The 27,990-nt window shown below is 39.9% G+C and overlaps 1 protein-coding gene across 6 annotated transcripts in view; it reads left to right on the top strand.

The window, feature by feature from the left end:
• The window catches only part of LOC140486192 (rho guanine nucleotide exchange factor TIAM1-like), a 334,442-nt gene that overhangs the window by 282,729 nt on the left and 23,723 nt on the right, over positions 1-27,990 (top strand). For all 6 annotated transcript variants that reach the window (XM_072584976.1, XM_072584973.1, XM_072584974.1 and 3 more), the window contains 5 exons: positions 10,568-10,744; positions 13,281-13,349; positions 13,442-13,567; positions 18,700-18,808; positions 19,120-19,299. In XM_072584976.1, the coding sequence (XP_072441077.1) occupies positions 10,568-10,744; positions 13,281-13,349; positions 13,442-13,567; positions 18,700-18,808; positions 19,120-19,299 (661 nt within the window). The remainder of the gene's footprint in view (positions 1-10,567; positions 10,745-13,280; positions 13,350-13,441; positions 13,568-18,699; positions 18,809-19,119; positions 19,300-27,990) is intronic.

Genomic DNA, 27,990 nt, shown 5'->3' with positions numbered 1-27,990 from the left:
AAACAGGTATGCTGTTTTGGAAAATGTAGGGGGTGATGGATTCTCGGGGCACGAACAGCCAAGTTTCTGGTATTGAGACTGGCTCTAATGCAATGAGGGGTACATCGGCTTCCAAGTGATCTGTTGTGTTAGGGGATTCTGTAGTCAGAGGTACAGACAGATGTTTCTGTGGCCAGCAGAGAAAAAGCAGAATGGTGTGTTGTTTCCCTGGTGCCAGGATCAAGGATGTCTCCGAGAGGGTGCAGAATGTTCTCACAGGGGAGAGGGGCCAGCAGGAGGGCATTGTCCACATTGGAACCATTGACATTTGAAGGGAAAAGGTTGAGATTCTGAAGGGAAAGTACAGAGTTAGGCAGAAATTTAAAAAAGAGGTCCTCAAGGGTAATAATATCTGGGTTACTCCTAGTGCTACAAGCTAATGAGGGCAGGAATAGGAGGATAGAGCAGATGAATGCATGGCTGAGGAGCTGGTGTATGGGAGAAGGATTCACATTTTTGGATCATTGGAATCTCTTTTGGGGTAGAAGTGACCTGTACAAGAAGGACGGATTGCACCTAAATTGGAAGGGGACGAATATACTGGCAGGGAGATTTGCTAGAACTGCTTGGGAGGATTTAAACTAGTAAGGCGGGGGTTGGTGGGACCCAGGGAGATAGAGGAAAGAGATCGATCTGAGACGGGTACAGCTGAGAGCAGAAGTGAGTCAAACAGGCAGGGACAAGGTAGGCCTAATAAATTAAACTGCATTTATTTCAATGCAAGGGGCCTAACAGGGCATGGTTAGGAACATGGAACTGGAATATCATAGCGATTACGGAAACATGGCTCAGGGATGGGCAGGACTGGCAGCTTAATGTTCCAGGATACAAATACTACTGGAAGGATAGAAAGGGAGGCAAGAGAGGAGGGGGAGTGGCATTTTTGATAGCATTACAGCTGTGCTGAGGGAAGATATTCCCAGAAATACATCCAGGGAAGTTATTTGGGTGGAACTGAGAAATAAGAAAGGGATGATCACCTTATTGGGATTGTATTATAGACCTCCAATAGTCAGAAGGAAATTGAGAAACAAACTTGATAGGACATCTCAGCTATCTGTAAGAATAATAGGGTAGTTATGGTAGGGGATTTTAACTTTCCGAACATTGACTGGGACTGCCATAGTGTTAAAAGTTTAGATGGAGAGGAATTTCTTAAGTCTGTAAAAGACATTTTTCTGATTCAGTATGTAGATGTACCTACTAGAGAAGGTGCAAAACTTGACCTACTCTTGGGAAATAAGGCAAGGAAGGTGACTGAGGTGTCAGTGGGGGAGCACTTTGGGGCCAGTGACCATAATTCTATTCGTTTTCAAAGAGTGATGGAAAAGGATAGACCAGGTCTAAAATTTGAAGTTCTAAATTAGAGAAAGGCCAGTTTTGACAGTATTAGGCAAGAACTTTCGAAAGCTGATTGGAGGCAGATTTTCGCAGGTAAAGGGACAGCTGGAAAATGGGAAACCTTCAGAAATGAGATAACAAGAGAAAGTATATTCCTGTCAGGGAAGGCTGATAGGGAAAGGGAATGCTGGATGACTAAAGAAGTTGAGGGTTTGGTTAAGAAAATGCAGGAAGCATAGTCAGGTATGGACAGGATAGATCAAGTGAACCCTTAGAGTATAAAGGATGTAGGAGTATACTTAAGATGGAAATCAGGAGGGCAAAACGGGGGACATGAGATAGCTTTGGCAAATAGAATTAAGGAGAATCCAAAGGGTTTCTACAAATATATTAAGGACAAAAGGTAACGAGGGAGAGAATAAGGCCCATCAGAGATCAGCAAGGTGGCCTTTGTGTGGAGCCGCAGAAAATGGGGGAGATACTAAATGAATATTTTGCATCAGTATTTGCTGTGGAAAAGGATATGGGAGATATAGACTGTAAGAAAATAGATGGTGACATCTTGCAAATGTCCAGATTACAGAGGAGGAGGTGCTGGATGCCTTGAAACGGTTAAAGGTGGATAAATCCCCCAGGACCTGATCAGGTGTACCCGAGAATGCTGTGGGAAGCTAGAGGAGTGATTGCTGCACCTCTTGCTGAAATATTTGTATCATCGATAGTTGCAGGTGAGGTGCCGGAAGACTGAAGGTTGGCAAACGTGGCGCCACTGTTTAAGAAGGGTGGTAAAGACAAGCCAGGGAACTATAGACCGGTGAGCCTAACCTCGGTGGTGGGCAAGTTGTTGGAGGGAATCCTGACAGACAGGATTAATATGTATTTGGAAAGGCAAGGACTGATTCGAGATGGTCAACATGGCTTTGTGCGTGGGAAATCATGTCTCACAAACTTGATTGAATTTTTTGAAGAAGTAACCAAGAATACTGAGGAGGACAGAGCAGTAGATGTGAGCTATATGGACTTCAGTAAGGCGTTCGACAAGGTTCCCCATGGGAGACTGATTAGCAATGTTAGATTTCATGGAATACAGGGAGAACGAGCCATTTGGATACAGAACTGGCTCAAAGGTAGAAGACAGAGGGTGGTGGTGGAGGGTTGTTTTTCAGACGGGAGGCCTGTGACCAGTGGAGTACCGCAAGGATCGGTGCTGGGCCCTCTACTTTTTGTCATTTACATAAATGATTTGGGTGCGAGCATAAGCGATACAGTTAGTAAGTTTGCAGATGACACCAAAATTGGAGGTGTAGTAGATAGCGAAGAGGGTTACCTCAGATTACAACAGGATCTGGACCAGATGGGCCAATGGGCTGAGAAGTGGCAGATGGAGTTTAATTCAGATAAATGCGAGGTGCTGCATTTTGGAAAAGCAAATGTTAGCAGGACTTGTACACTTAATGGTGAGGTCCTAGGGAGTGTTGCTGAACAAAGAGACCTTGGAGTGCAGGTTCACAGCTCCTTGAGGGTGGAGTCGCAGGTAGATAGTATAGTGAAGAAGGCGTTTGGTATGCTTTCCTTTATTGGTCAGAGTATTGAGTACATGTGTTGGGAGGTCATGTTGCGGCTGTACAGGACATTGGTTAGGCCACTGTTGGAATATTGCGTGCAATTCTGGTCTCCTTCCTATCGGAAAGATGTTGTGAAACTTGAAAGGGTTCAGAAAAGGTTTACATGGATGTTGCCATGGTTGGAGGATTTGAGCTGTAGGGAGAGGCTGAACAGGCTGGGGCTGTTTTCCCTGGAGCGTTGGAGGCTGAGGGGTGACCTTATAGAGGTTTACAAAATTATGAGGGGCATGGTTAGAATAAATAGACAAAGTCTTTTCCCTGGGGTCAGGGAGTCCAGAACTAGAGGGCATAGGTTTAGGGTGAGAGGGGAAAGATATAAAAGAGACCTAAGGGGCAACTTTGTCATGCAGAGGGTGGTACGAGTATGGAATGAGCTGCCAGAGGATGTGGTGGAGGCTGGTACAATTGCAACATTTAAGCAGCATTTGGATGGGTATATAAATAGGAAGGGTCTGGAGGGATATGGGTCGCGTGCTGGCAGATGGGACTAGATTGGGTTGGGATATCTGGTCGGCATGGGTAAGTTGGAGCGAAAGGTCTGTTTCCATGCTGTACATCTCTATGACTCTATAACTGGCAATCGATGTGTTGAGCATCATATCCCATTCTTATGAGGATGCCTGTCAGCCTTTTATTGATTCCTTTCTCTCCCTGTCTTATTTTTCTCCACATCATGTATTTGGACATCCTCTCCCTTTCCATAGAGTGTTGAAGAATCCACAAATCCATCATTCTATCATTGCGTAATCTAGTTTCTGGGTTTTGCACATGTCTCTCAGAAATATTTGAAAGCAATTAATGTGTAACAAATTACTTGGCATAAAGTGAATAGTATTGTATGGGAAATGTTTGGTGCATAACAAGATTCCACAAACAACACTGAGATGAATGAACGGCCAATTTTATTTTCTTTGATGGTATTAATTGAAGGAAGAATGTGGGCATAGACACTAAGGAATGTCATGTTTTGTTTAAAGTCGTGGCAACAGATCTTGAATGTTTTTTTGGAGTACTGGAATAGGAAGAAGAAATCTAAGTTTAGTGTCTTTATTCATGTGGAATGAGACCACCTGTAGTTCTGCATTCCCTCAGCAATGGACTGAATCATCAGTCGAAAATATGTGCTCAAGATTGGGATGTGCCTCTAATTTATATTCAACTGATGAAATCAAATGAAGTTGGCATGAGGCACATGCAAGCTTGAAGAGTTGATATTTTATCTGTAGATTTCTTGATGCTAATACTCCAGTACTAGAGCTGGTTCTAACATCTGAAATAGACTTTGGTCTACTATTTGCATTAGGGTTATTGAGTTGAAAACTTCAGAAAAACGCTGGATCATTTGAAAAGTTTGGAATTCTTAGGATCTGTAGATACTGTAACTTAAAGAAATATATCTTGGGCATGTTTTATGATAGAGCAAATTTAAATATTGATTAATATAAATTATATACAAATTTGCACACCAGTAGTACCTCCAAACAGCCTTGACATTTTTAGCCATTTATACTTTAATGTGCTGAAATAAGGATGTAAGGACATAATTGACCAGAGAATGAGCTACTGTACATGAGTCTCCTTTGTCTTTTAGAAGCAATATTATTTTGACCAATTGAATCATGATTTGGAATTTGGGGTATTGAAATTGTTTGTGTCCTGCAAGAGAATTAAGATGTTGGATGAACGTTAACTCAGTTCTGTTTAATAAATTATCTAACTTGGATCTTCATGGGAGCAAAGTTTATTTCAATTTTTAATGTTTTAATTAGTTATCCTTCAAGCATATTCAAGTAATTTTTTTTTAGAAAGCTCTCCATTTGAACAGGATGTAGAAAAGGATGAAAGAAGGCCTTTGAACCAGTGATTTATCTCAGCTGGAGTAGTTGTCATTATAATTTGATAATATAATTACTGGAATTATTTCCTTTGCGTCCACCCTTTTAATGAGATACCAGTAATTTTCCCGTTGTTTTTCCAAGTTGATAAGATGTAAGTTTACTTTTTCCATTGGCAAATCTTATTTCCTTGCCACTTTTAATGCCACATAGAAAATATGTGCTCAAGATTGGGATATGCCTCATAATTTATATTCAACTGATGAAATCAAATGAAGTTGGCATGAGACACATGCAAGCTTGAAGAGTTGATATTTTCTTTACTACTGATCTGAAATATGACTTTTTCTTTATGAAACCTTGAATTTTGCTTTGATAATACTTTCCATGTAATAGTGTCGATTAATTAATACTTATGAAAAGGAGAGTAGGGGTTTGGACAGCTCTGTCTTGTTGGCACATTCAGCTGGAAACATGCAAGTTTAGATTTTACATTTGGATTGTTTTCCAGCATTTTTCTCTCGCACTGATAAGCTGCTCTCTTGCCCTCACCTTCACGTGCTGCTGACCCCTATATGCTCCTTCAACCCAACAATCCTCCACCACTCGCATTCCAGTCTCCTGAAATTAGGTTAGAAGTATCTGATATTGCTTTTTCATTCAGGCCACATAGTAGAAGTAGGTTGCGGATATAAATAAAAGCAACATGCAAGCAATTTTCATCATTATTTAATGTTGAATTTTCTGTTATGAGGCAAGCAGTTAAATTATATTTGCTAATGTCACAAAATCAATCTAATAAACCTCTTTCACAGAGTTCACAACCTCCTGAAAGGAAATACAAAATGAAAAGTAGCTGACACAATACTAATTATTATTGCACTTCAAGACCCCTCAAAAGAGCTCAGTGCTCCTTGGCAGGTCAATGCTATCTTAAGCCGAGCTTTGTTTCTGAAAATCTTCTTTTGCTGAATTTCACATTTTAACTGTAACACAGTGAAAGAAAGGATGTGAAATGGATGAAAGATTTACTGTTTCCAAGGTTACACTAATCCATTTTAAAAAGGGATAGTTTCTTCAGTAAAATTGTGCTAGAGAAATTATGAGAAATAATTATATCGTTTTATTCCATAATCTAATTTCAAGGTCCCTGTCTTACTAAGATCAATTATATTTTGTTTTATTCAGTGCTGGTTGTTGTATTACAGAAAAGTAGGTTAACCTTTCAGTCATAGACCTATGGCAAGTTCAAATGCGCAAATAAAACATTCTTATAATTGGCCAAGGACAAGTGCTCCGAATGAATGTTCAAGAACATTATCACAGAAAGTATACAAAAAATATTTGAATTTGATAAATGTTTGATAAAAGAATGACAACATGGCCTGGAGTCTCTTGAACGTAAATTGTTTCCTCTTCCTCCTCCAAGAAACGCCTTTTTCAGAAAATCATTTTTACTGTAACAATGCAGGAAGTGTTTCTTTTAGAATTCACAGCGTCAAGTGGAAACTAGGCATTTTCAATTTTAAATTCCCTGAAGACCTTGTATTTAGCTTAATTGATTGAGTTCCTGTGGAGTGCAACTGTCGCACAGATCTTTAGAGCAACGTTCAAGCACAAAACACGACTTAACCAAGTGGGTAAGTTCAAAGTGGTGGGGGGAATGCAGAAAACAGCAGTCACTGATGTTCTTTTGATGCTATGATATATATTTCAGAAATTACTGTGAAAGTGCTCTCCTTTACAATGTTCGTGTTTTAAATACTTGTGTTGCAATTCTTGAAAAGGAGCAGAGAGATTAACTTGCAACCATGTCTTCCAAAACTTTTGTTGCCAGATAGTTCATATGATTGCAGTGTGAATCCATCTCCAATTATGTTTTTGAGCAGTTGGTTCCCTGCCTCAGCAAGGGATCCAAAATCACGAGAGTTGATTTCTGGTTAAAGTGAACCTGCATTATTTAAAATTATCCTGGACCTCTTAAGGTGGAGTTGCATTGCAGTTGGACCAAGTGGTTCATATCATTTTACAACTGACTCTGATCTACCAAAGAGGAAAGAATAGTGTTACACAGGGGCAGAGTTCAGGATTTTCAGATGGAGAAGAGGCTCTGGTCTGTCTCTTCTACCTCATCATAGAGTCATAGAGCTGGACGGCATGTAAGCAGACCTTTCAGTCCAACTTGTCCATGCTGACCAGCTATCCTAAATTAATCTAGTCCCATTTGCCAGCATTTGGTCCATATCCCTCTAAACTCTTCCTATTCATATTCCCATCCGGATGCCTTTTAAATGGTGTAATTGTACCAACCTACACCGCATCCCCTTGCAGCTCATTCCATACAAGCACAACCCTCTGTGTGACAATGTTGCCTCCTAATTTTGGATTCTTTTATCCTGGGGAAAAGACCTTGCCTATTCACTCTATCTACCCCTCATGGTTTTATATACTTCTGTAAGGTCACCCCTCAGCCTCTGACACTCTAGGGGAAATAGCCCCAGCCTGTTCAGCCTTACTGTATAGCTCAAACTCTCTAACCTTGGTAACATCCTTGTAAATCTTGTCTGAACCATTTCAAATTTCACAACATCCTTCCTGTGGTGGGGAGACCAGCATTGTGTGGAGTACTCCAAAAGTGGCCTAACCAATGTCCTGTACAGGTTATGTCTGCAACATCACCTCCCAACTCCAATACTCAACGTATTGACCATTAATGGCAAGCTTACCAACCACTGCCTTCACTGTCCTGTCTACCTGTGACTCCACTTTCAAGGAACTATGATCCTGCACTCCAAGGCCTTTTTGTTCAGAAACACTCCTAGGACCTTACCATTAAGTGTTAAATTCCTGCCTTGATTTGTCTTTACAAAAAGCAGCACCACACAATTATCTAAATTAAACTCCGTCAGCTGTTAACCGAAAGGTTGGTGGTTCAGGCCCCGCACCCAGAGATGATGGTTTAATTATTGCAACATTTAAGAGGCATTTGGATGGGTATATGAATAGGAAGGGTTTGGAGGGATAAGGGCTGGGCACTGGCAGGTGGAACTAGATTGGGTTGGGATATCTGGTCGGCATGGACGGGTTGAACCGAAGGGTCTGTTTCCATGCTGTATATCTCTATGACTCTATCTGCCACTCCTCAGCCCGTTGGCCCATCTGACCAAGATCTCGTTATACTCTGAGATAACCTTCTTCACTGTCCACTTCACCTGCAAACTTACTATGTTCACATTTAAAGCATTTATATAAATTACATAAAGCAGTGGAACCAGTACCGGTCCTTGTGGCACACCACTGGTCGCAGGCCTCCAGTCTGAAAAGCAACCCTCCACCAACACCCTCTGTCTCCTGCTTGTGAACCAGTTCTGCATCCAAATGGCTAGTTCCCTCTGTATGTCATGTGATCTAACCTTGCTAACTAGTCTACAATGCGGAAACTTGTTGAACTTACTAAAGTCCATATAGATCGTGTCCACCGGTCTGACCTCATCAACCCTCTTCATTACTTCTTCAACAAACTCAATTAAGTTGGTGAGACATGATTTTCTACCCACAAAGCCATGTAAAGTGTCCTTGTCTTTCCAAATACATGCAAGTCCTGTCCCTCAGGATTCCCTCCAACAACTTGCCCACCACTAATGTCAGGTTCACGGTCTACAGTTCCCTGGCTTTTCCTTACTACCTTTCTTAAATAGTGGAATGTTTGGAAGTTTAAAATCCCCTACCATTACCACTTATTATTCTTCCAGAAAACCAAAATCTCCTTACAAATTTACTTCTCAATTTTCTGCTGTCTATTTGGAAGTCTATAGTACAATCTAAATTAGGTGATCATCCCTTTCTTATTTCTCAGTTCTACCCAAATAACTTCCCTAGACATATCTCCAGGATTGTCCTCCCTAAGTACAGTCATAATGTTATCCCTCATCAAAAACACCACTCCCCATCCTGTTCTTGTCCTCCATTCTATCCTTCCTATAGCACTTATACCCTGGAACATTAAGACCATAAGACCATAAAGCTGCCAGTCCTGTCCATCCCTGAGCCACGTCTCTGTAATTGCTGTGATATCCCAGTTCCATATTCCCAAACATGCCCTGAATTCATATGCCTTACCTATTAGGCCTCTTGCATTAAAATAAATGCAGTTTAATTTATCAGTCCTATCTCATTCCCTGCTTTGTTCCTGCCTGCCCTGAGTGTTTGACTCGCTCTTTTTCCCAACTGTACCAGTCTCAAACTGATCCATTTTCTCACTGTCTCCCTGCTGTCCACCCCAACTCCATCACCCCACCCCCAAACTGATTTAAATCTTCCCAAGCAGCTCGAGCAAATCTCTCCGCCAGTGTAATAGTCCCTTTCCAATTCAGGTGTAATCTGTCCTCCTGATATAGGTCCCTTCTACCCCAAAAGAGATTCCACTCATCTTTTTTTCCTGCTGACAGTGTTGTGCTGTGACTAGCAGCCTGGAGGACTCTTGTGGTGCAGTGGTTGTGGCCATACCTTTGAGCTAGGAGACCCAAGTTCATGTCTAACCTACTCCAGAGATGTGTAAATGTTCAACATTTACACATCTCTGGTTGTAAATTGTTGTTTACATGGTTGTTGGTATGTAAAGTGTTGCAGGGCTCATCCAAAGCAGTCCAGGAGGCATTGTTTTAGCATCCTAGTAACCACCTCCTATTACATTTTATGCAGCAGCATGTATGCGTAAAATAGTCATTAGATAACTCATTGCCCAGTAGCCTAATGATACAAATGCAGATGGCACAGGAGATTGCCACAGAATGAAGACATCAAAACTGTTGCTAAGATACCAGGTATTGACCTGCATGATTCGGCGTTAATGGTTGCAGCTGAATGTTGAAGATGTTCACCTGGCTGAGATACATCCTTTCAGAATTTAAACATGATGCATAGAGTGAAACGTGCTTGTCTGCTCTGGCACCTGATTATGAAATGTGGTCTGCTCTGTCTGAACGCAGTGCGTCATTGAACCAAGCTTGCGCAAGTTCCTACCACAGTCAATTTCACAGCCGCTGCCAATGCAGTCCTAACATGGATGTCGAGCCCATTGTTCCTGGCTTCAGTTTACATCGGAGAATTGCTCGAAGAGATACTGCTTCTATTTGAGAACCTTACCACTCCACATCCCCCTCCTCTGAGCGCCAAAATGCTGATATTGGCATCAAACAGGAAGGACATATTAGTTGACGACATGATTATCTTACCCTTTGGAGATTGCTCAAGGCACTCACTATTATGGCATTCTGTGCAACATTTTCAAGGAGTCGACAACCATTCCATAAATCACAATTTGGTCCTCTTATGCTGTTTATATCAAATTGTTTTGGCTTAAGTTAACTAAAGGATTTAGACTGATTATATCCATAATGGGCGTTCGATATATGGGTAATCTTGGTTTAATAACTCAAATTTTGTTCTTTCCCTTACTTTGCAGATTTTCTAAAGATTTATTGGATTATTCCAAAATAATTTGAGACTTAAATTATGCTGAGTTGTTAACATGCTGTTTCAGGCCAAAGAATGTAATGGAAGGTATAGTCCCTGAGCATTGCTGAATTCTGGGAACGGTTTAAAATGGTATATGCAAATATAGTGCACTGTATGTCATAATATCTGATTCACTGGAAGTTTAAACTTGCTTTTTTGAAACAAAACATATCTTAAAAGTAAACTTTCATTCCTTGTTTTCCTTAATAGAGCACAGAGCAAGTAACAGCATTTTGTCGTGGTCTGCATGAATTAAGTCCACCGAACATGTCATCACAGCCTTCAGATTCTTTACCCTACCAAGTGCCATCTCGGCAACTCACTGATGCTGATAAATTACGTAAGGTCATTTGTGAACTCGTGGAAACAGAACAGACATATGTGAAGGTAAAAATACTACCATATATAGTTGTGTATAGGTTGATCTCATGTATAAGCCGATCCCTTATTTCTGGCCAAAAAATCTTGTATTTTCCACACATCTTGTGTATAAGTCGACTCTACTATATCACATTATAAACCTCTTGCAGATGAAACTGCATGTTCCCATTAACTTATTTTGCTGAAATTTCATAGATTTTTCAGAAAATATCTGCTTAATGAAGAAAATAAGTCAATGTTCCCGTTAACCCACTTAAACGAAATCGCATTCATTCATTCATACCAATAACTCTACTCATCGCTCTTTGTTTTCTACCAGTATATCGCATCTCCATTCATTCATAATTCTACCTTATCACACTTTGGTTTACTTCAGCGCGTTTTGATTGATTCATTCATACCAGTACTCAGTCTATCGATAGTTATTGCACTTTGTTCATTGTACATCCAAAAGTTAATATCGTTAAAATAATCATTTTAATTGTGCCATTATGTCTGAATAAAAGTGAGATTTATTAACTACATACCGGTATATCTTTTACATTTCATTATACTACTTTGTTCAGTTCCAAAACAATATGAGGAATAACATTAAATCCACTCATGTAGAAGATTTTACGGGATAAATTGTTCCTTTTTTTAAAATCCAATTTTGTATTAATCGGTGTTGGTGTAATTATTCTGTTAATTAACAATTAGTGCTGTCTTTAGAATAATAGTGTGAGTGTGCAGTGTAGGTTTCATTTCTTTAATTCGAGCAGTTTGTTGAGTGAACTGCTGTGTAATGGGGCCTCCCCCTCCCACTCCCCCTGTAGCTAATCTCCCGCCCTCTTCTTCTCCTCCCCCCAATTCAGCACAAGATTACAAACCTCTAGTCCTTTCACCAGCACAGCTCCATACAGCTGCACAGCAGGGAGGCAGTGCAGTCACCCATCTCCAATGAAATCACTGCCCACTAATCAGAGCACCCACCTGCATGATGGGCAGGCCACTAGCCAATCAGAGCTGCGGGCTATGGGCAAGGAATCTGCCCACCCGACCGTCACAGAGAGGTTGGAACTCCATGTACCATATCAGAGAATGTAGCAAATTGAGATAAGTTTGTTTTCCTGACTCAGACCTGGCAGGAAGGTGGACTGTAGAAGGTTAGGATTCAGTAACTATTTAGCATTCTTCTTCAGGTGGGATTAGTTCTGCAATCAAATCGGCTTCTAATAATAATAATATGGTATTTCGAACTAGAGCAAGAATTTCAGCCTCTCAAAAACAATACCTCGAGTATAAGTCAACACCCTAATTTCAGCCTTCAAAACTTGACCTATACATGAGTATTTGTGGTAGATACAGGAGTGACAGGAATCTATTTATTTTTTTAAAAAATGTCATTTCATGACACTTGGTTTATTGTACTGTTTTGAATTATTGTATTTACATGAGCGTTAGACAATTGATTGAAACGTAAGCCTATCTTATTCTGTGTCCCCATACAGAATGTTGACCGTTAGACCTTAAATGTAGCAAATGACAGATGTTGAGCAGCAGAAAGACTCCCTCATTAGCCTTACTATCTGTGGATTGGGAGAGCAGCAGTACTGAGGGGTCCTGTTCCCGAATGTTATCCAGTAATCACAGCATGCTGAGTGGGTTGATATGTGATAATATGTGAACAAAATATTCATCTGAAGACTTCCATGGTGGGTTAGACTGTTCATAACAACTGGGTTGACACATGAAGAATAATCACTTGGCAAATCACTGGAAACCCAGTTATTTCTTGAACCATGTCCTCATCTGTGTCACCCTCTCCAAGAGAGGAGGATTGACAGTGTGGGAGAATAGCTTGAATATTTTTGCAACTGCTGTACTTCAAATCAGCTAAAATGACTTTTTATTTAGTCGAGAGATTGAACCTAGCTACTGGTTTCAGGATGAAGCATCTCTTTTTCAATCATAAGCCATTTTACAGTAACTTAATATTGATTGTGTCTATATATGATGCTCATATAATATTATAAGAATAATGAGAGCATGTCAGTGTTTTACAAGTTAATTTCTTAGAAGTAAAATGGTTCTGTGTTGCAGCATTGCCATTGTAATATTTCAGGTATTTGTGATGCAAGTATGTTAATGAAACCAATGTAACAGATTTATTAGGCATTTTTTTTAAAAGGTTCTAATAAAGGGTACAGATGGGAATCTGTCTTTTTTCTCTTCACAGACATAGCCTGGTTATATATTTCCAGTATATTTTACTTTTAGAGAACACTGAAAAATATTTTCAAGAAGATCAGTTTGAAATAATGCAGAAACTCTCATTGTGAAAATTGTTGTGAATTTCCTTTGATCTGTTAATTGCTGAATTTACAACCTTGAAAAATGAAGTGCAGTAGTTCTGGCTTAGCTTTGTTGGAACCTGGGTATGGATTTATGAAGAGGTTAAATGTAGTGCAGCAATGTGTAAAATTGGGCTTACTTTTAAATATGAGAATTTTTACTGAATTTTTTTTTGTAAATCTGCTAAAGTTTAATGTTTGGTTCACAGGATCTGAATTATCTCTTGGAGAAATATTTGAAACCTCTGCAGAAAGAAGTCTTTCTTACTCAAAATGAGGTGAGGAAATATATTTTCAAACAGGCATGGTTAAAAAATAATCATTATATTATTTTGTGAATCAATCTTTTGGTTTGCTGTTTATTTTTCAGCTTGATGTGCTTTTCGGAAACTTGAGAGAAATGGTACAGTTCCAAGTGGAATTCTTGAAAACACTAGAAGATGGTGTAAGATTGGTATCTGACCTTGAAAAGCTTGAAACAGTCAATCAGTTCAAGGTAAAATTGTTTCAAAGTTCACAGATTATAATCAGTTTCCCCTGCACAGTATGCAATTTTCTCCTGTGTTTTTCTTTATTATATCGCCTTGCAGTTTTTGTTCAGTAAGTAAAATCCCACAAGAAAGAAGAGAAATAATTATATCATTGTGGATTTTTTTTCATGTATTTTTCACCAAGGCAAGGTCATATGAAATACCGATAGCACAAGCAATGAGACAAAATCCAGTATATAATGAAAACAGAACATTCTGGAGAAATTCAGCAGCTCTGACAGCAGTTTTGGAGAGAGAAACTAAGATATGAGCCAAGTCCCATAATTCTTCAAAAGGTCTCTTGTTGAGATCTTCAGCATCTGAAGTATTTTGAGAACACAGTAGGTGTTCTGATACATTTTTGTAAGACTGAGATCACATTCATGTTGATTGTATAGTTCAAGAAAATCTATGGGATGATGCGTCACTGTGCACTTTGTTGCTTTTGATGTCTCTATCTGGCTATTATTTTTAGTTTTACGCGAATGAAGATTGAAAGTTTTCAGGAAACCATATTTTCATAGAATCACAAAATAATACAACAGAGGGCCATTCTGTCCACTGGCTTGTGATGGCTCTTTAGAATATTATTGGGTGGCATGGTGGCTCAGTGGTTAGCACTGCTGCCTCACAGCACCAGGGATCCGGGTTTGATTCCAGCCTCTGGCGACTGTGTGGTGTTTGCATGTTCTCCATGTCTGAGTGGGTTTCCTCCCACAGTCCAAAGGTGTGCACGTCCGGTGAATCGGCCATGTTAAATTGCCCATAGTGCTAGATGCATTAGACAGAGGGAGGTGGGTCTGGGTGGGTTACTCCTCAGAGGGTCGGTGTGGGCTTGTTGGGCTGAGGGGCCTGTTTCCATACTGTTGAGAATCTAAAAATTAGTCCAAATCTCCCCCCCACTTTTCTTATAGCCTAGTATTTTTTTTCCCTTTCAATTGCTTATCCAATTCTATTTTGCAAGTTCTGATTAAATCTGCTTTGACTGCCTATTCAGGCAGTGCATTCCAAATTGGTAGCGTGTGCTGCATTGTCAACAATTTTGTCACGAGAAAGTGTTTCTCTTTATTTCACAATCATTCATAATGTTGAAGATTACTATAAAATATCTTGCTAACTATCCCTACTTGAAGGAAAGGAGCCCAAATTTCTCTTGATGTTGCTGAAATCTTTCATCTCTGGTGCCATTTCTGTAAATATTTTTCCTTGAAAGTGTTCTGTAAAGGGGCTAACTAGTGTTTAATTAACTTCCGATATGACATTTCTGCTTTGCTACACTATGGGGCTCAGCGACTACTGACGGAAGGGTTGAGAGTAAGGAGGAAGTGCTATTATAGTGCGATAAAATGTACAGTTTAAAGTGGATACATGATTGTGAATTTATTACTGGGTTTCATATTTCCAGTGTGTGTAGTGAATCCTAGATCACAAGCGAGAATGAACAGGCAGCAATGGCAGGGACAGTTGCTGAAAGTCATACTTCTCCAGGATTTGCCGACGTAGGCAAGGGTGCATCCCCAGGAGCCATGAGGGGTAGTATTAAATCTGGATTGAACTTGTCGGCTTTACATGATTGTTGCAATTGATTCAGAGGTAGTGAAGACTTCCCATTTAGCATGAGTGCTTTGATGTTGCAGAGTATTGTGAGAATGTCATCATCCTTAGAATATATTGGCAAATTCAGTGGACTAACAATCCAATACATTGTTCAAAAACAGACCAAACACGCTTTTTTGCACAATGGCATTCATACTTTACCTCCTCCGACCTTTCTATACTATCTCATCAATTCATTATGCCCTAGTATTTATTATGCTTCCCCTTACATGCATAAGTGTCAGTTGCCTGAACTATTCCTAGTGGTAGCTCTTCTTAGATTCTCTAAATGAAATATTTTCTCCCGAATTCCCTGTTGGATAGTGACTATTGCATATGTAAAGTCCCAGTTCTGCCCTTACAATTAGAAATACTTCTTCAACATATATCTAATTAAATCTAGGTTGTTAGATATGGGATTTCAATCCTAGTAGAATTATTTGAAGTCTTTGCATCCTGTCAAAATGTAGAGCTGCAAAGTTCTCCTATGTATTTTTTATACAGTGATGAGAATTGTGACAAGCAAATTAACCCAGCCTCTGTTGTGATCCCAGCTATTGGTAGTAGCAGAGTGAAATTTGGCTTTAGACTATAAATTATACTTTTACAGTTTGGCTACCTTGGTGATCTATCAATAAATATATTCGTATGAGGCTGTCAGTGTACTTTGAGTTAAAAAAAAATTCCATCACAGAAAAACAAAGCTCTATGAGACGATGTGGAAATATCTCATAAGTAGAAGATAGAAACATTCAAACATTTTTTTCCAGCAATATCCTTTACAAACACTAAATCCCAGTGAAGTATTGCTCCTGTCTTCACTTTCAAGATTCCTTCCCCACCTGACAAGCTTGCAAAAGTTTATTTTCAGTGATTTTCTGCATGTTCACCACGTGTGTTTCTCTCTGTCTCTCAGCAAGACTTGAGCACGCTACTTTCTGACTGATCTCTAAGACAACCTCAGGGCTTTTCCAGCCCTATCTACTTAGACTACTAAAATGCTTCCAACTTTTCTTCTGCCAATGGCTGGAGACTGCCAAAACTATCAATGCTCTTTTGCTAGTATGGATCTTTTCTCCTGCGCTTGGTCTCCTTGGTAGGCAAAAACTCAACTTGGTAAACATGAGCATTTCTCTCGTCCAGGTAGCTTTTTTTTGTCATTTAACTTAAGTCTCGTGCTTTCTTGGAAATGCTGTTTTGAACTCAAAGTTCAAAATGAATTTCTGACCTTCCTTAAAGTCATTTTCACGGACCTAAAGGCAGAAGTCCATATACCCCTACTTCCAGAATCCAAATCCCCAATTAATAAAATATTTATCAACTTTCATCAAAGTACGCAATTTCCATGTTTAGTTCTCTCATAACAAAAGAATTTGTAGAAGGACCTCTGTATTGTACCTTAGAGTTAGCAACTATTGCACAGAACGCCCAACTCTGCCTTGAGATGGTGCACTGCTTGGTTGCAATGATCAGGAGAAAGTAAGGACTGCGATGCTGGAGATCAGAGTTGAGTGTGTGGTGGTGGAAAAGCACAGCAGGTCAGGCAGCATCCGAGGAGCAGGAGAATTAACGTTTCAGGCATAAGCCCTTCAGGAATGATCAGGTAAGCCTGCATAAATGAAAATAATAGCCCTATGAACAACCTTTTGTCCAGCTTTAGCTAATCCAAGATTGAAAATTTTTTTGTGGTATGGCTTATTAAAGTATGATTCTCGCTTATCATGTCATAGGATACTGGAAAATAGTTTACAGGAGTTTTGAAAATGCGGTGACACCACCTTTTACCTCACTGAACCATAAACATCCTGCTGCTATGGTCTATGATTGTTTATCTGTCAGGAGAAGTCTGCTTATTTTGCAATGGCCCTCAATATCTGGAGTTTGTTCTGGTACTCCTCACCATCTAACGTTAGAATTTAGAATTAGGTTTTATTGTCACATGTACTCCTGTGCAGGGATACAGGAGTACAGTGAAAAGTGTACAACGTTTCCATTTTCCGCTACCATCTTAAATGCAAAAAAACAGAATTTACAGAAGTAACCATCTTAGATATAAAACCAAAAAAAATCTTGGATACAATAAATGAAAATGAAAAAGAAAACAAGAAACAGAGCCAAGAAGAAAGGGAAATGTCCATATCTTAAAGTCTTATCTCTGCAAGGTAAGTGGGCCTCCATCCCTGAAGTCACAAATCTGTGCTCACTTGTTGTCACTGCCGGCTCCTGGAACTCAGTCCATCTGCTGCTGCTGGTCCTTTGAACCTGGTTCTTGGTCGCAGGAGCTTCATACAATACTACCGCCTCTGGCCTTTCTGAACTTGTTTCTCAATTCCTGCTTTGTTGCTGTCGTTCCGATGCTGTCAATGCTCCTCCAAAGCCGCAAAAGCCTTGAAAGGAAGAGAAACAAATGAAGAAGAAGAGCAAAAGTAAAATTAAAAAAAGAAAGGCAAGATGGAAGTGGACAAGCCCTGGGCTCAGAAGTCCAAATGCTGCGCTGCTACTCCATCTGCGCTGCCATCTTGAGGTTAGCAGCTGCAACTTACCCCAACAAACTAGAATGCATTCCATTCAGATCTGGTGATTTTTCTGCTTTGAGGGCTTGCCAATCTTGAAATAACTCTTGAACTATCCATTTCTCCACTACCCCCTCTTTTTCTCATTAGCAGCAGTAAAGTAGTCTTGAGCGCATCAGTGGTGCCTCTTGCCCCCAGAAGAAAAGCTCCATTGTGGCTCCATGCTTTCTTTAGATGACTTTTTTTTTACTGTGTTCTGAAAGAAAATGTCAGTAGTTCACAGGCACATGTTCCCGCTGCAGCTGTGGAGAGGATGGACGTTCCTTTGGAAGAATCTGGAACTTGAGGTCACTGTTTAAAAAGCAGGGGTGACCTATTTAAAACCAATACAAAGGAAAACATTTTCTCAGAGGGTTGAGTCTTTGGAGTTCTTTTCTTGAAAAGGTGTTGGAAACAGAGCACTTGAATATTTTAAAGACCAGAATTTGATCGACTCTCATTAATAAGTAAGAGGGTGAAAGATTATCAGGTTAGGCAGAAATGCAGATTTAAGGTTGCAATCAAATCACCCACACGGTGGTTCAGTGGTTAGCATTGCTGCCTCAGCGCCAGAGACCCAGGTTCAATTCCAGCCTCAGGCGACTATCTGTGTGGAGTTTGCACGTTCTCCCTGCGTCTGTGTGAGCTTCCTTTGGGTGCTCCGGTTTCCTCCCACAATCAAAAGATGTGCAGGTCAGGTGAATTGGCGATGCTAAATTGCCCATTGTGTTAGGTGCATTAGTCAGAGGGAAATGGGTCTGGGTGGATTACTGTTCAGAGGGTCAGTGTGGACTTGTTGGGCCAAAGGGCCTGTTTCCACACTAGGGAATCTAATCTAATCTTATTAAATGATGGAGCAAGCTCAAGGGGCTGAATGGCTTACAATTTGTAATTTGTATAGTTCACATATAGTATTAATCAAAGTGCTATATTTTGTGTTATTCTTGCAGAAAGTACTGTTCTCCTTGGGTGGTTCATTTTTGTACTATGCTGATCGCTTCAAGCTATACAGTGCATTCTGTGCCAGTCATACAAAGGTTCCCAAGGTCCTTGTTAAAGGTAATTGTATTACACTTTTTGAACATAGTTTAGGTTGCGTATCTTTCATTGTTATGAATGCATTGTGCCTCTTGCTGTAATGGTTAGCATAAGAAATATTAATTGTTCTTAAGGAATAAGTATAAGATTCAGATAATCAGTCAATGAAGAAAATTCTAACATAAGAAGACCTGAATGTTGTTGAAGATTTTACTCACCACTTCCTTTCTAAAAATAGAATGCTTTTAACAACATAATATTCATAAGTTTCATATTTTGTTTTCTGCTTGTTACAATTTCTGTTTGTTACTTTTTATACTATTTTCGTTTAGCCAAAGTTAATCCAGCTTTTAAGGCCTTTCTTGATGCTCAGAATCCTAAACAGCAGCACTCATCAACGTTGGAGTCCTACCTGATCAAGCCTATTCAGCGTGTTCTGAAATATCCCCTGCTTCTGAAGGAGCTGATCTCTCTTACAGACTCAGATAGTGAAGAACATTATCATCTAACTGGTAAGAATTGCATAGATGTTATATTTTTTCATGGTCTTTATCCATGGGGTAGAATAATCATGGGATACATACCTGTTTGCACTTGTGCATCATCAGGTCGCAACATATCGACTAGAGCCTGAGAACAATCAAAGAGATAGAGGGTACGGTGAAGAAAATGCTTGTTCTTAGTATTGAAATACTGGTCAAGATTGTGAGGACTAATGTATTGTTAGATTGATTAATATTGATTTATTTCTGCCACACTTAGGATCTTGCATGTTGATCCTCCAATGAATATTCCCATTACCTTTATGCAGAATGGTACCCAATTTATTTAGATTGAATATTTTTAACACTGAAACAAAATCCATTGCACTATATGTTCAATTTGTTGTAAATTAATTAAATGTTATTAAGATAGCCTAGAATACTTCAAAATGGTGGGCTGAAATTGGCTGAATTCATTTATTATCCCATTAACTTTAAATATATAGGTCCTTAAACAAATCAAATCAAATTGCTGAACACAATATTCAGAAAATTTAGTCAGGTGCCCCTATGTTTATGATTAATCAAATATTTCTTAATTTCATTGTTGTATTCATTTTCAAGAGAATGTCTCAATATCCCTTCTAGCTTGGGAAGGAGAAACACACTGAAAGGGTTCCTCACTGTTCTAGTCATGTGTAAAGGATTACAGTGAATTTCTACATTTTGCCTTTCTTAAAGTATGGTTCCTTTAAAAGGAAGCAAATTTCAGCAAATATTGCTGTATTCTTTCTCGAGTACTGTGTCAGTTTTCCATGAATTGGATGTGTTGTTGAGTGCTGACATTTTCTGGAGTGCAAGTTTTGCTAATACTGCAAAATAATGCAACTAATAGCTGGCAGACAAATAATATTGCATAAAATCCTTGAATTCTGTATCTGTGTTTTGGGGGAGTATTGAAGAATATACTTTTTTCTCTAAATCCAAATGTACTGTAGATGAAGGACTGAGTTTTCCCAGAATCTGACTGAGTGTCAGTTTCAGGGACTTTCAGTTAAGGTTTCTTTCTGAGCTTTAGTGACTTATTTCACTTCGTTATATTTGTAAAATGTCCCAAGGCACCGCTCCATTGTGCTTATCAATGGTGGATGTGCTCACTGCTGCAGGTTTCCCACTGTTAGTGCCATATAAACTCAGCTAAGTGTTGCGACACAAAGTAAACTTTCCTGCTTAATTTAAAATCTCTAACACAGAAGAGATTTATCCCATGCCGTAAATTCAAGTGTCCAAGAACTATGTAAGGTAAAAATTAACTATTTTATTTCTTAAAGTAAAACAGACAATAATTAACTAAATACTATTTACAATTTCTTTCTCTTACCTATCTTTTACCTTTTCTTCTATAATATAGTCCAATAAAACTCCCAATTAAGATTTACAAAACAACACATCTCAAAACCAGGCAGCTGTAGGCTCTTGTCTTTGGACCTTCCTGTGTCTTCTTTCCTCGTTAGAAATTTCTGCATCACAGGCTACTGATCAAAAAAGTACTTTAAGAGAGATATTTTTCTCAAACAGTCTGTTACATGCTAGGTTTTGGCAGTTCTCCTCTCAACTTTTCCTCTGTCTTCTACCCCCAAAGCATCAGATTATCATTGGCTTTTAAGGTTGTCAATATAATCAATTCAAACTGGATTGGAGTTTGATATTTTTCGGGGTATAATTTAAAGTGATTGGCCAAATTCGAATTTGTTTTTGTCTCCAGGCAATGAGTTAATCAAGTTGTTCAACCAAGTGTTACATACATTGTTACCTTATTGAGAACACTTGGTGCTATGTCCGTTAGTTCTGCTTTTAACTCTCTTAAAGTACACCCACATCTTCATAACATATGCATGAGTTCAAGCATTGCAGGGAGGAACAGCCCTCAACAGTTGCAATGTGTGAAGAATTGCCCCAGAAATAGCGAACAGAGAAAAATTAGCACACCACTTTGCTGACGGGAACCAGGCAAGCTGATGGATAGGGTGGTGCAGAGCATGTCCATCCTCTTTCCTCAGGTCTGTGAAAGGAGACCAAGACACTAGACCCTGCTAGCCTGGTCAGAGGTTGCCAGCTTAGCCAATGCAGTGACCATAATCTAGATAAAGACCCAGCAGTGCAGAAAGAAGGTTAATGACCTTCTGTGCTCTGCAGGGTTAGGTAAATGCAACCATCTTCTCTATTGTACCTCATGCTTGCTCGAACTTTGCCTCCGCACTCCCTCTAAACTCCCCCTCCACCCCCAAAAACGTGGGTTATGGTCCACCACACTCTCTGTTGTATGCAATTGACTATGTACATTGGTCAAACTGCTGAACACATTGTTCAGAAAATTTAGTTAGAAGCCCTCATTGTATTCCCTCATTTTAGTTGCACCCACACCATATTCCATCCAAACTGCTAACCCTTTCTTCATTTCTGATTCAGTCATTTGGTATACATCACCACATTTCCTCAAACTGTACCAATGCCACTAGCTGTGCCAGCCATATTCATCTCACTAAGTTCTTACATTGTTTCACTGCAGAGTACAGAGCCTACTATAGGTCAGAGAGCACCAGAACGGGTGGTAGGGTGCCTGACATATGTCTTGGTCACCTTCTGAGGAGAGAGTCCTTGCCTTAGCAGGAGTGAGTTACGCCCACTCGTGTAATAATGCCGACCTTAAAACTCTCCACAGCCACGTAAGATTCAATGCAATGTTCTGTGCTGCTGTCCCATTAGGACCATTATGAATACAGTCTTAACATGTCTCCACTCCTATTTCATAACTCATTCCCTGTTTCCCACAGAGCTACAGAGCTCTTGTGGAAGCTTTAGCAAGGTTTCCTCCTGCATACTCCATCAGGTCAAATACTGCCCCCTCTGGGTATATTGACTAGATTAGGGTCAACAGCACATCACAGGCCCATCTCCACAGTTGGCTGAAAAAGAGCACCCTAAGTTGCCTGCAGTCAGAGGACTGCAAGAGAGCAGGAACCTGCTTAACCCCAGACAGGAAAGGACCCATGTTGTCCAACTTCATTAAAGTGTACAGTCAAATGATCAATAGGCAGGTTTGTGAACATATATACTCAGGACAGTGGATTGAAAATTAGATGGATCCACCAACGCCAATTGTGCTGGTTCCAGCATGTAAGTGTTTGGTTGTCTCAATGGTCAGTAGCTGCAATGGAGAGCCAGGTCAAGCAGAATCCTCACTGGCTGCCAGAGTATTGCAGAATTGCAACTTATCATTTTAGCCAATGGCAGCCAACACCAACGACAAGGTAATAGAGGAATAAGGGACCTTGACCTCACTCCAGGTGCCTTTTCCTCAAAGGGAGACTTGGCAGTGCTGGAAGAGAAACGACATTCAGGCCCCTCCCAGAAGTGTCTCTTCGTACACCTCGGAGGTGTTTAGTCCCCCACCTCCACATTGCCTGCAAGGGACAATTCTGTGAAGTTCAAGCCAAGAAGTGGGAAGCCTACATCTGCCCAGGATCCTTGCACAATGTCTGAGTCCTGTAGCCACCAATTCCCCCAGGATTGTCCCCCAAACTCCAAGGCCAACAGTTTCCAATATAGGGAAGTCTCCCTGAAACCCAGCTGTGGATCTTGGGCCTGTAACTTTGTCATAGCTGGAGGGCAAAAAGGAAAAGGAAACCTCCTGAGGGTACTTATGTGGCACAGGTGACACTTCATTGTACCTAGCATATTATATTGGTCACAATATTGGCACTTTAAATTATCTGCTGTATAATTGACTATCATTTTAGTTGCTGCTACAGGAATACAGCTACTGATGTTACTCTTTTCCATAATATGTAAGAACCTTGTCTGAAACGGTCATTTTGAATGTGGGAGCATCTGCTATGGGAAAGACTTCCAGCCTTCCTTCCAATATAATGCTCAACACCATTTCTAGCTCCTTAGATAATGAAGCAGTTTATGTTCAAATGCAGCAAGACTGAGAAGTAGCCAGTAACATTTGTGCCACTCAAATGCCATGCAGCGACCATTTCCAACACAAGAGTGTAACCATCATCTCATGGTATTCTGTGTCATTACCATCATTGTCCCGCTGTCAACATTCTGGAGTTACCATTGACTAGAAACTCAACAGGACTAACCATACTGGCAAGTAACTCAGCTTTTGACTCCCCAAATCCTATTCCCAATCTACTAAGCATAACTCTGAAGTGTGAGGGAATACTCCCTCTGTGTAGCTTATTGTGCACAATACTGCATCATCCTATCATGGTGAAAGTTATGTTCCTCCATTACCCTTTCCCTTAAGACTTATGCTGCTCTCCCAGCTTTTCAGCATCCATCACAGCTCCTCTCTGCCTTACCTATTTGTTGTACAACACATAGAATGCTCGGGATATGCAGCACCCTCTGTCTGGGTTCACTACAAGGGCCCCCAAACAGATGCAAATGTTGGAACCTCCTCTTCAAGAGGTCTATCTCTTACCCAGTGATGGCCATCAAGGAAGAATGGGCTTCGTTGTGTCTATGTACAGACACATTTAGGGTTGCGTGATTGAATCATCAACCATAGTTAGAGAGGGCAGTCCATGTCTCCCATGCATTCTGAAACAAATGTGGTAACAATGATCACAAATGATTTGTACATTGATGGAGTTAGCTACCCATGCTGTGGTGCTCTTATTGCAATCTGTATACAATCTCATGCAATCTGTGTACAATCTATAGCACCCTAGGTGAAGCCAGCTAAGTTGACAAAGCATAGTGCCAACTCATGCAATCTGCTTCATCATGAAGCAGTGTGACCATGGGCAAATTGGTTTGGTAACCACCTTGATTCATTTGTGGGTTGAGATTGAGAGATCCTACATAGATTTCTGAGTAGATGTTTAGAAGCAGCCAATCACAAGAAAAAGACAAATTCAACTATCACCTTGACAGCCACAGGGATAGAAAGACCGCCAAGCTTTGCAGATGACAAGCCAAGCTCCACTAGCTGACACAGTTCTGGGATATCCTCCGGCAGCAGCACTGTGCTTCCAGGAGGAAATAACATTAAGGCTGATAGACTGTGGACACCTTGTACCTCCTGAGCAGCCTGAGCGAACCTTCTACTGTGACATCTACATGTGGCAGCAGTGCAGCCACCGCTGGAGGTTGCTGCTGGTCGTGGACTTGCTGATGCATTTGTTCCTCCTCAGTTTCTTTGTGTCTTTGTATAGCAGCTCCAGCAACAATAACTCCTGCAGTTGGATCAGTTGCATCACCCACAAATAAGAGCTTACAATAGCATGTAGTAGGACATGGAGGCCTCCAATAAGGAAGGTCATGGGATACCTCTGCATGGAACTTTTTGACCTTATTCTGATGTATGCAGCTCAAAAGATATTGCACCAGTACAATCAGAGATTGCAGGTGCAGTGGAATGACTGAAACCTTATTCCCCTCCCCCAAAAAACATACAGTCTGTCCCATACTGAACAATGCATGTTGTATCTTGGAGAAGAGTCAGTAGCCAGTCTTGGAGATTGTCAAACATAGGCAGTATCTTCAGTTATCTAAAATCATAAAAGCATACATCGATGGAACAATATGACAAGGTCATTCAAAGAGTATTGCTAGCTCAAGACAAAAATAAGTCTGTGTGAGTTTCTTATCTCAGAAATGATACAGTAATTACAGACTCAGAAAAGCTTTTATCAAGCTAGATGCTTCCTGTTCAATGTACTTAGATAAAACTTGTGTATTAATAGCTTTGTGAAAGAACTTTGGATTTTCTTCTGTCAAAGGAAAGAAAGCTATAAGCAAGAATGTAAGCTTTGTAGAAGGAAGAGTATGATGTCATTTTTGATCTTGTGAGCAAACGATAATTTGCACCAAAGATAATATTTTCACATCCTCAAAGAATGGTCACATTTTATCCATCAGTCTAATAATGTCTTTCGGATTTAAAATGTTCACCAAATACACTTGAGAAAGGTTTTCATTTATTTAGAAATTGTGCTTAATATTTTATTAATTTTTAACATTAATATATCTGTGCAATGGCCTGATTACTAGCAGTTATAACATTTTCAATACGTCTTTAATATTTTCTAACTTAAAAGAATTTTTCGGTTATTTCATTGTCACTTGATGTTGCTACATAAGTATTATACTACTTCCCACTAATTTGTCCTGTTAACTGAAACCAAAAACCATTTTGTAAGTGTACTAAGTTTTCATTTATGACTTGAGAATGATAAACTAAATATATAGTTTATTGGAAGCTGCAACAAATAACCATTTTTGCTTCTTTTCCCCCTTAAGTTAATAACTGATGTAAAGTGTAGTTCTATGATCTGCAGTTATCTTCCAGAATTTTGCCCAAATGATGATCCTCCTTTCGTAAATCTGGGACATTGCACTTCAGACAAAATCTAGAAACAGGACAGCCACAGGGATAGAAAGACCGCCAAGCTTTGTCAATGACAAGCCAAGCTCCACTAGCTGACACAGTTCTGTGACAATGGCCTGGGATATCCTCTGGCAGCAGCACTGTGCTTCCAGGAGGAAATAACATTAAGGCTGATAGACTGTGGACACCTTGTACCTCCTGAGCAGATTGTTAGATTGGGAACCTCCAGGATATTCACTGAACATTAATGAAAGTCAAATAATGTGGGATATCGAGATGAGCCTGTTAGTGATATTGTTGCCGTGATGCTGCTGTTCTTGTTCTTCTCTGTATTATGAGTTGCTGTGTAGTGACACAATGTTGAACATGCTTCATCGCATCCTCTAGATCGATTGTAGCTGTGGTATATATTTTCAGTGAAGTAGTGAGTGGATATTGATTCCAGTGGAAGGGAGTGCCAATAAAGTTCATTGTTCTGACCTGATGCTATCAAGCTTCTTGAGAATTGTCACTGCTGCACTTATACTGATGAATGCTGAGTATTACATTATGGTCTTGCTTTGAGTCTTGGACACTGTGGTTAGACTTTGAGGAGTTAAGGGTGAAACATTCGTTGCAGAGTATGCAATCTCTACCCTTTTCTTGTGATCACTGTGTTGATACAGCTGCTCCAGTTCAGCTTTGGATCAGTGGTGGCCTCCAGGACATAGATGTTAGTACTGATCAAAGTTTTTGAAAGTGTCAGTGATGTATTCAAGGAAAAGACTAGATAAGCCTTCAAAGGAGAAAGGAATTGAATATTATCCTGATTTGTTAGATGAGGATGAATGAGAGAAGGTTCAAGTGGTGATAGATTTTCTGTACTATATCCTACATAAAGGAAAACAACTGAGCTTTCTTCTCTCTGCGATTAATTATCTGGCACTATAACAAGTGTTACGAACCATTTGACAGCCCACAGTAATAACCAAATTCTGTTGTAGGGTGACTTGTGCTTCATTATCATAGAAGTTATGTATGGAGGTTAATTCTTTGGAAAGTTTGAACACTCCACACTGAACCTTATGATTAATGATGAAGCAGGTGAAGATATTTGGGCTGAACATATCTCAAAGGCACATCCACAATGGTGCCTTGGAATTCTCCAAGTCTCTAACAACTATAACCATTTTTTTTGGATAGCACATGACCCTTTAATAATGTTACCACCTAAATAAATAGAGAGGGAGTAAGACTTTTAAATAGCCAACTTGGTTATGACCAATAGTTAGGCTACAACTTCTATTTTGGGTTAAATTGCTGCCACAAGCAAATTATGGATTTCACTGTACCGTTGCTCAGCTTGACTCTCAAAAAAAACTACATGGATGCCATTGGCAGTGGGTAGTGAGTAAATACTGACCTTCCACAATTCTTGCAAATATGTCAGTTTTAGAATTCGAGCATATTGGAATTTCTTACTCTGAATATCTCAAGACACTTAGTAGGGAGCAAGCATTCCATTGTACAGTGAAGTCCAATATGTCGTAAATGAGTTGGCTATTCAAAAAATTTATTCCATCCCTATTTATTTCGATGATAATATTGTTGAAGAGCCATGTGGTGTGAGCTATGAACCCTTTGACATTGGGGATCTTATCACTCTGAAAAATTGCATGATCTTATCACTTTGCCATTGGTTATACTTAAGGAACTGAATAAAGTGACTTGTTCAGGCAACACCACATTTCTGACTTGCTTTAAATTGGTGCAGAGTTGATTTGTTGATTTGAGAGGTATCTCCAGTGGCAGTCTGGATGGCAAATAGTTGTCTATCAGTAGCAGTGAAGTTCCTGTGATAGTTCATTGATTGGGTTCAAGCACAAGGCACAACACATTCATGGTCCATGTAAAACATGTCGTCTTCAGGTACTCCCAGGACAAAGGAAATTAAGACTGCTCCAATCTCTGCATACCCTGGTGTGAGACATTGAGAGACAAGGGAGCGGAAATAAATGACAACTCCACAATAAATGGCAATAAATGAAATAAGCTCACTCTGACTCTGTATGAAGTACTTGGATTGTTAAGTCCACTTCAGCCTACACTACAGTGACTAGCTGTTCTAGTTGCCTGATATGTGCAATAGAAATGGTCATACATAGCCTGACACATCTGCCCTGGCTCTCTGTACGAGCAATTTTCCTTGTGACTCTCACCATCTTCTCCACAACCCTGTACGTTCTTCGTTTTCGGATAAATTCCCTGTTGAATGCCTTAATTGAACCTGACTCTACTACAATCTCAGGCAGCACGTTCCAAATCATAACCAT

The sequence above is a fragment of the Chiloscyllium punctatum genome, chromosome 15 (assembly GCF_047496795.1).
Source record: "Chiloscyllium punctatum isolate Juve2018m chromosome 15, sChiPun1.3, whole genome shotgun sequence".
In the NCBI taxonomy this organism is placed as follows: Eukaryota; Metazoa; Chordata; class Chondrichthyes; order Orectolobiformes; family Hemiscylliidae; genus Chiloscyllium; species Chiloscyllium punctatum.
Note: the sequence above shows the minus strand (reverse complement) of the source record. Positions and strands in the feature narration are given on the sequence as shown.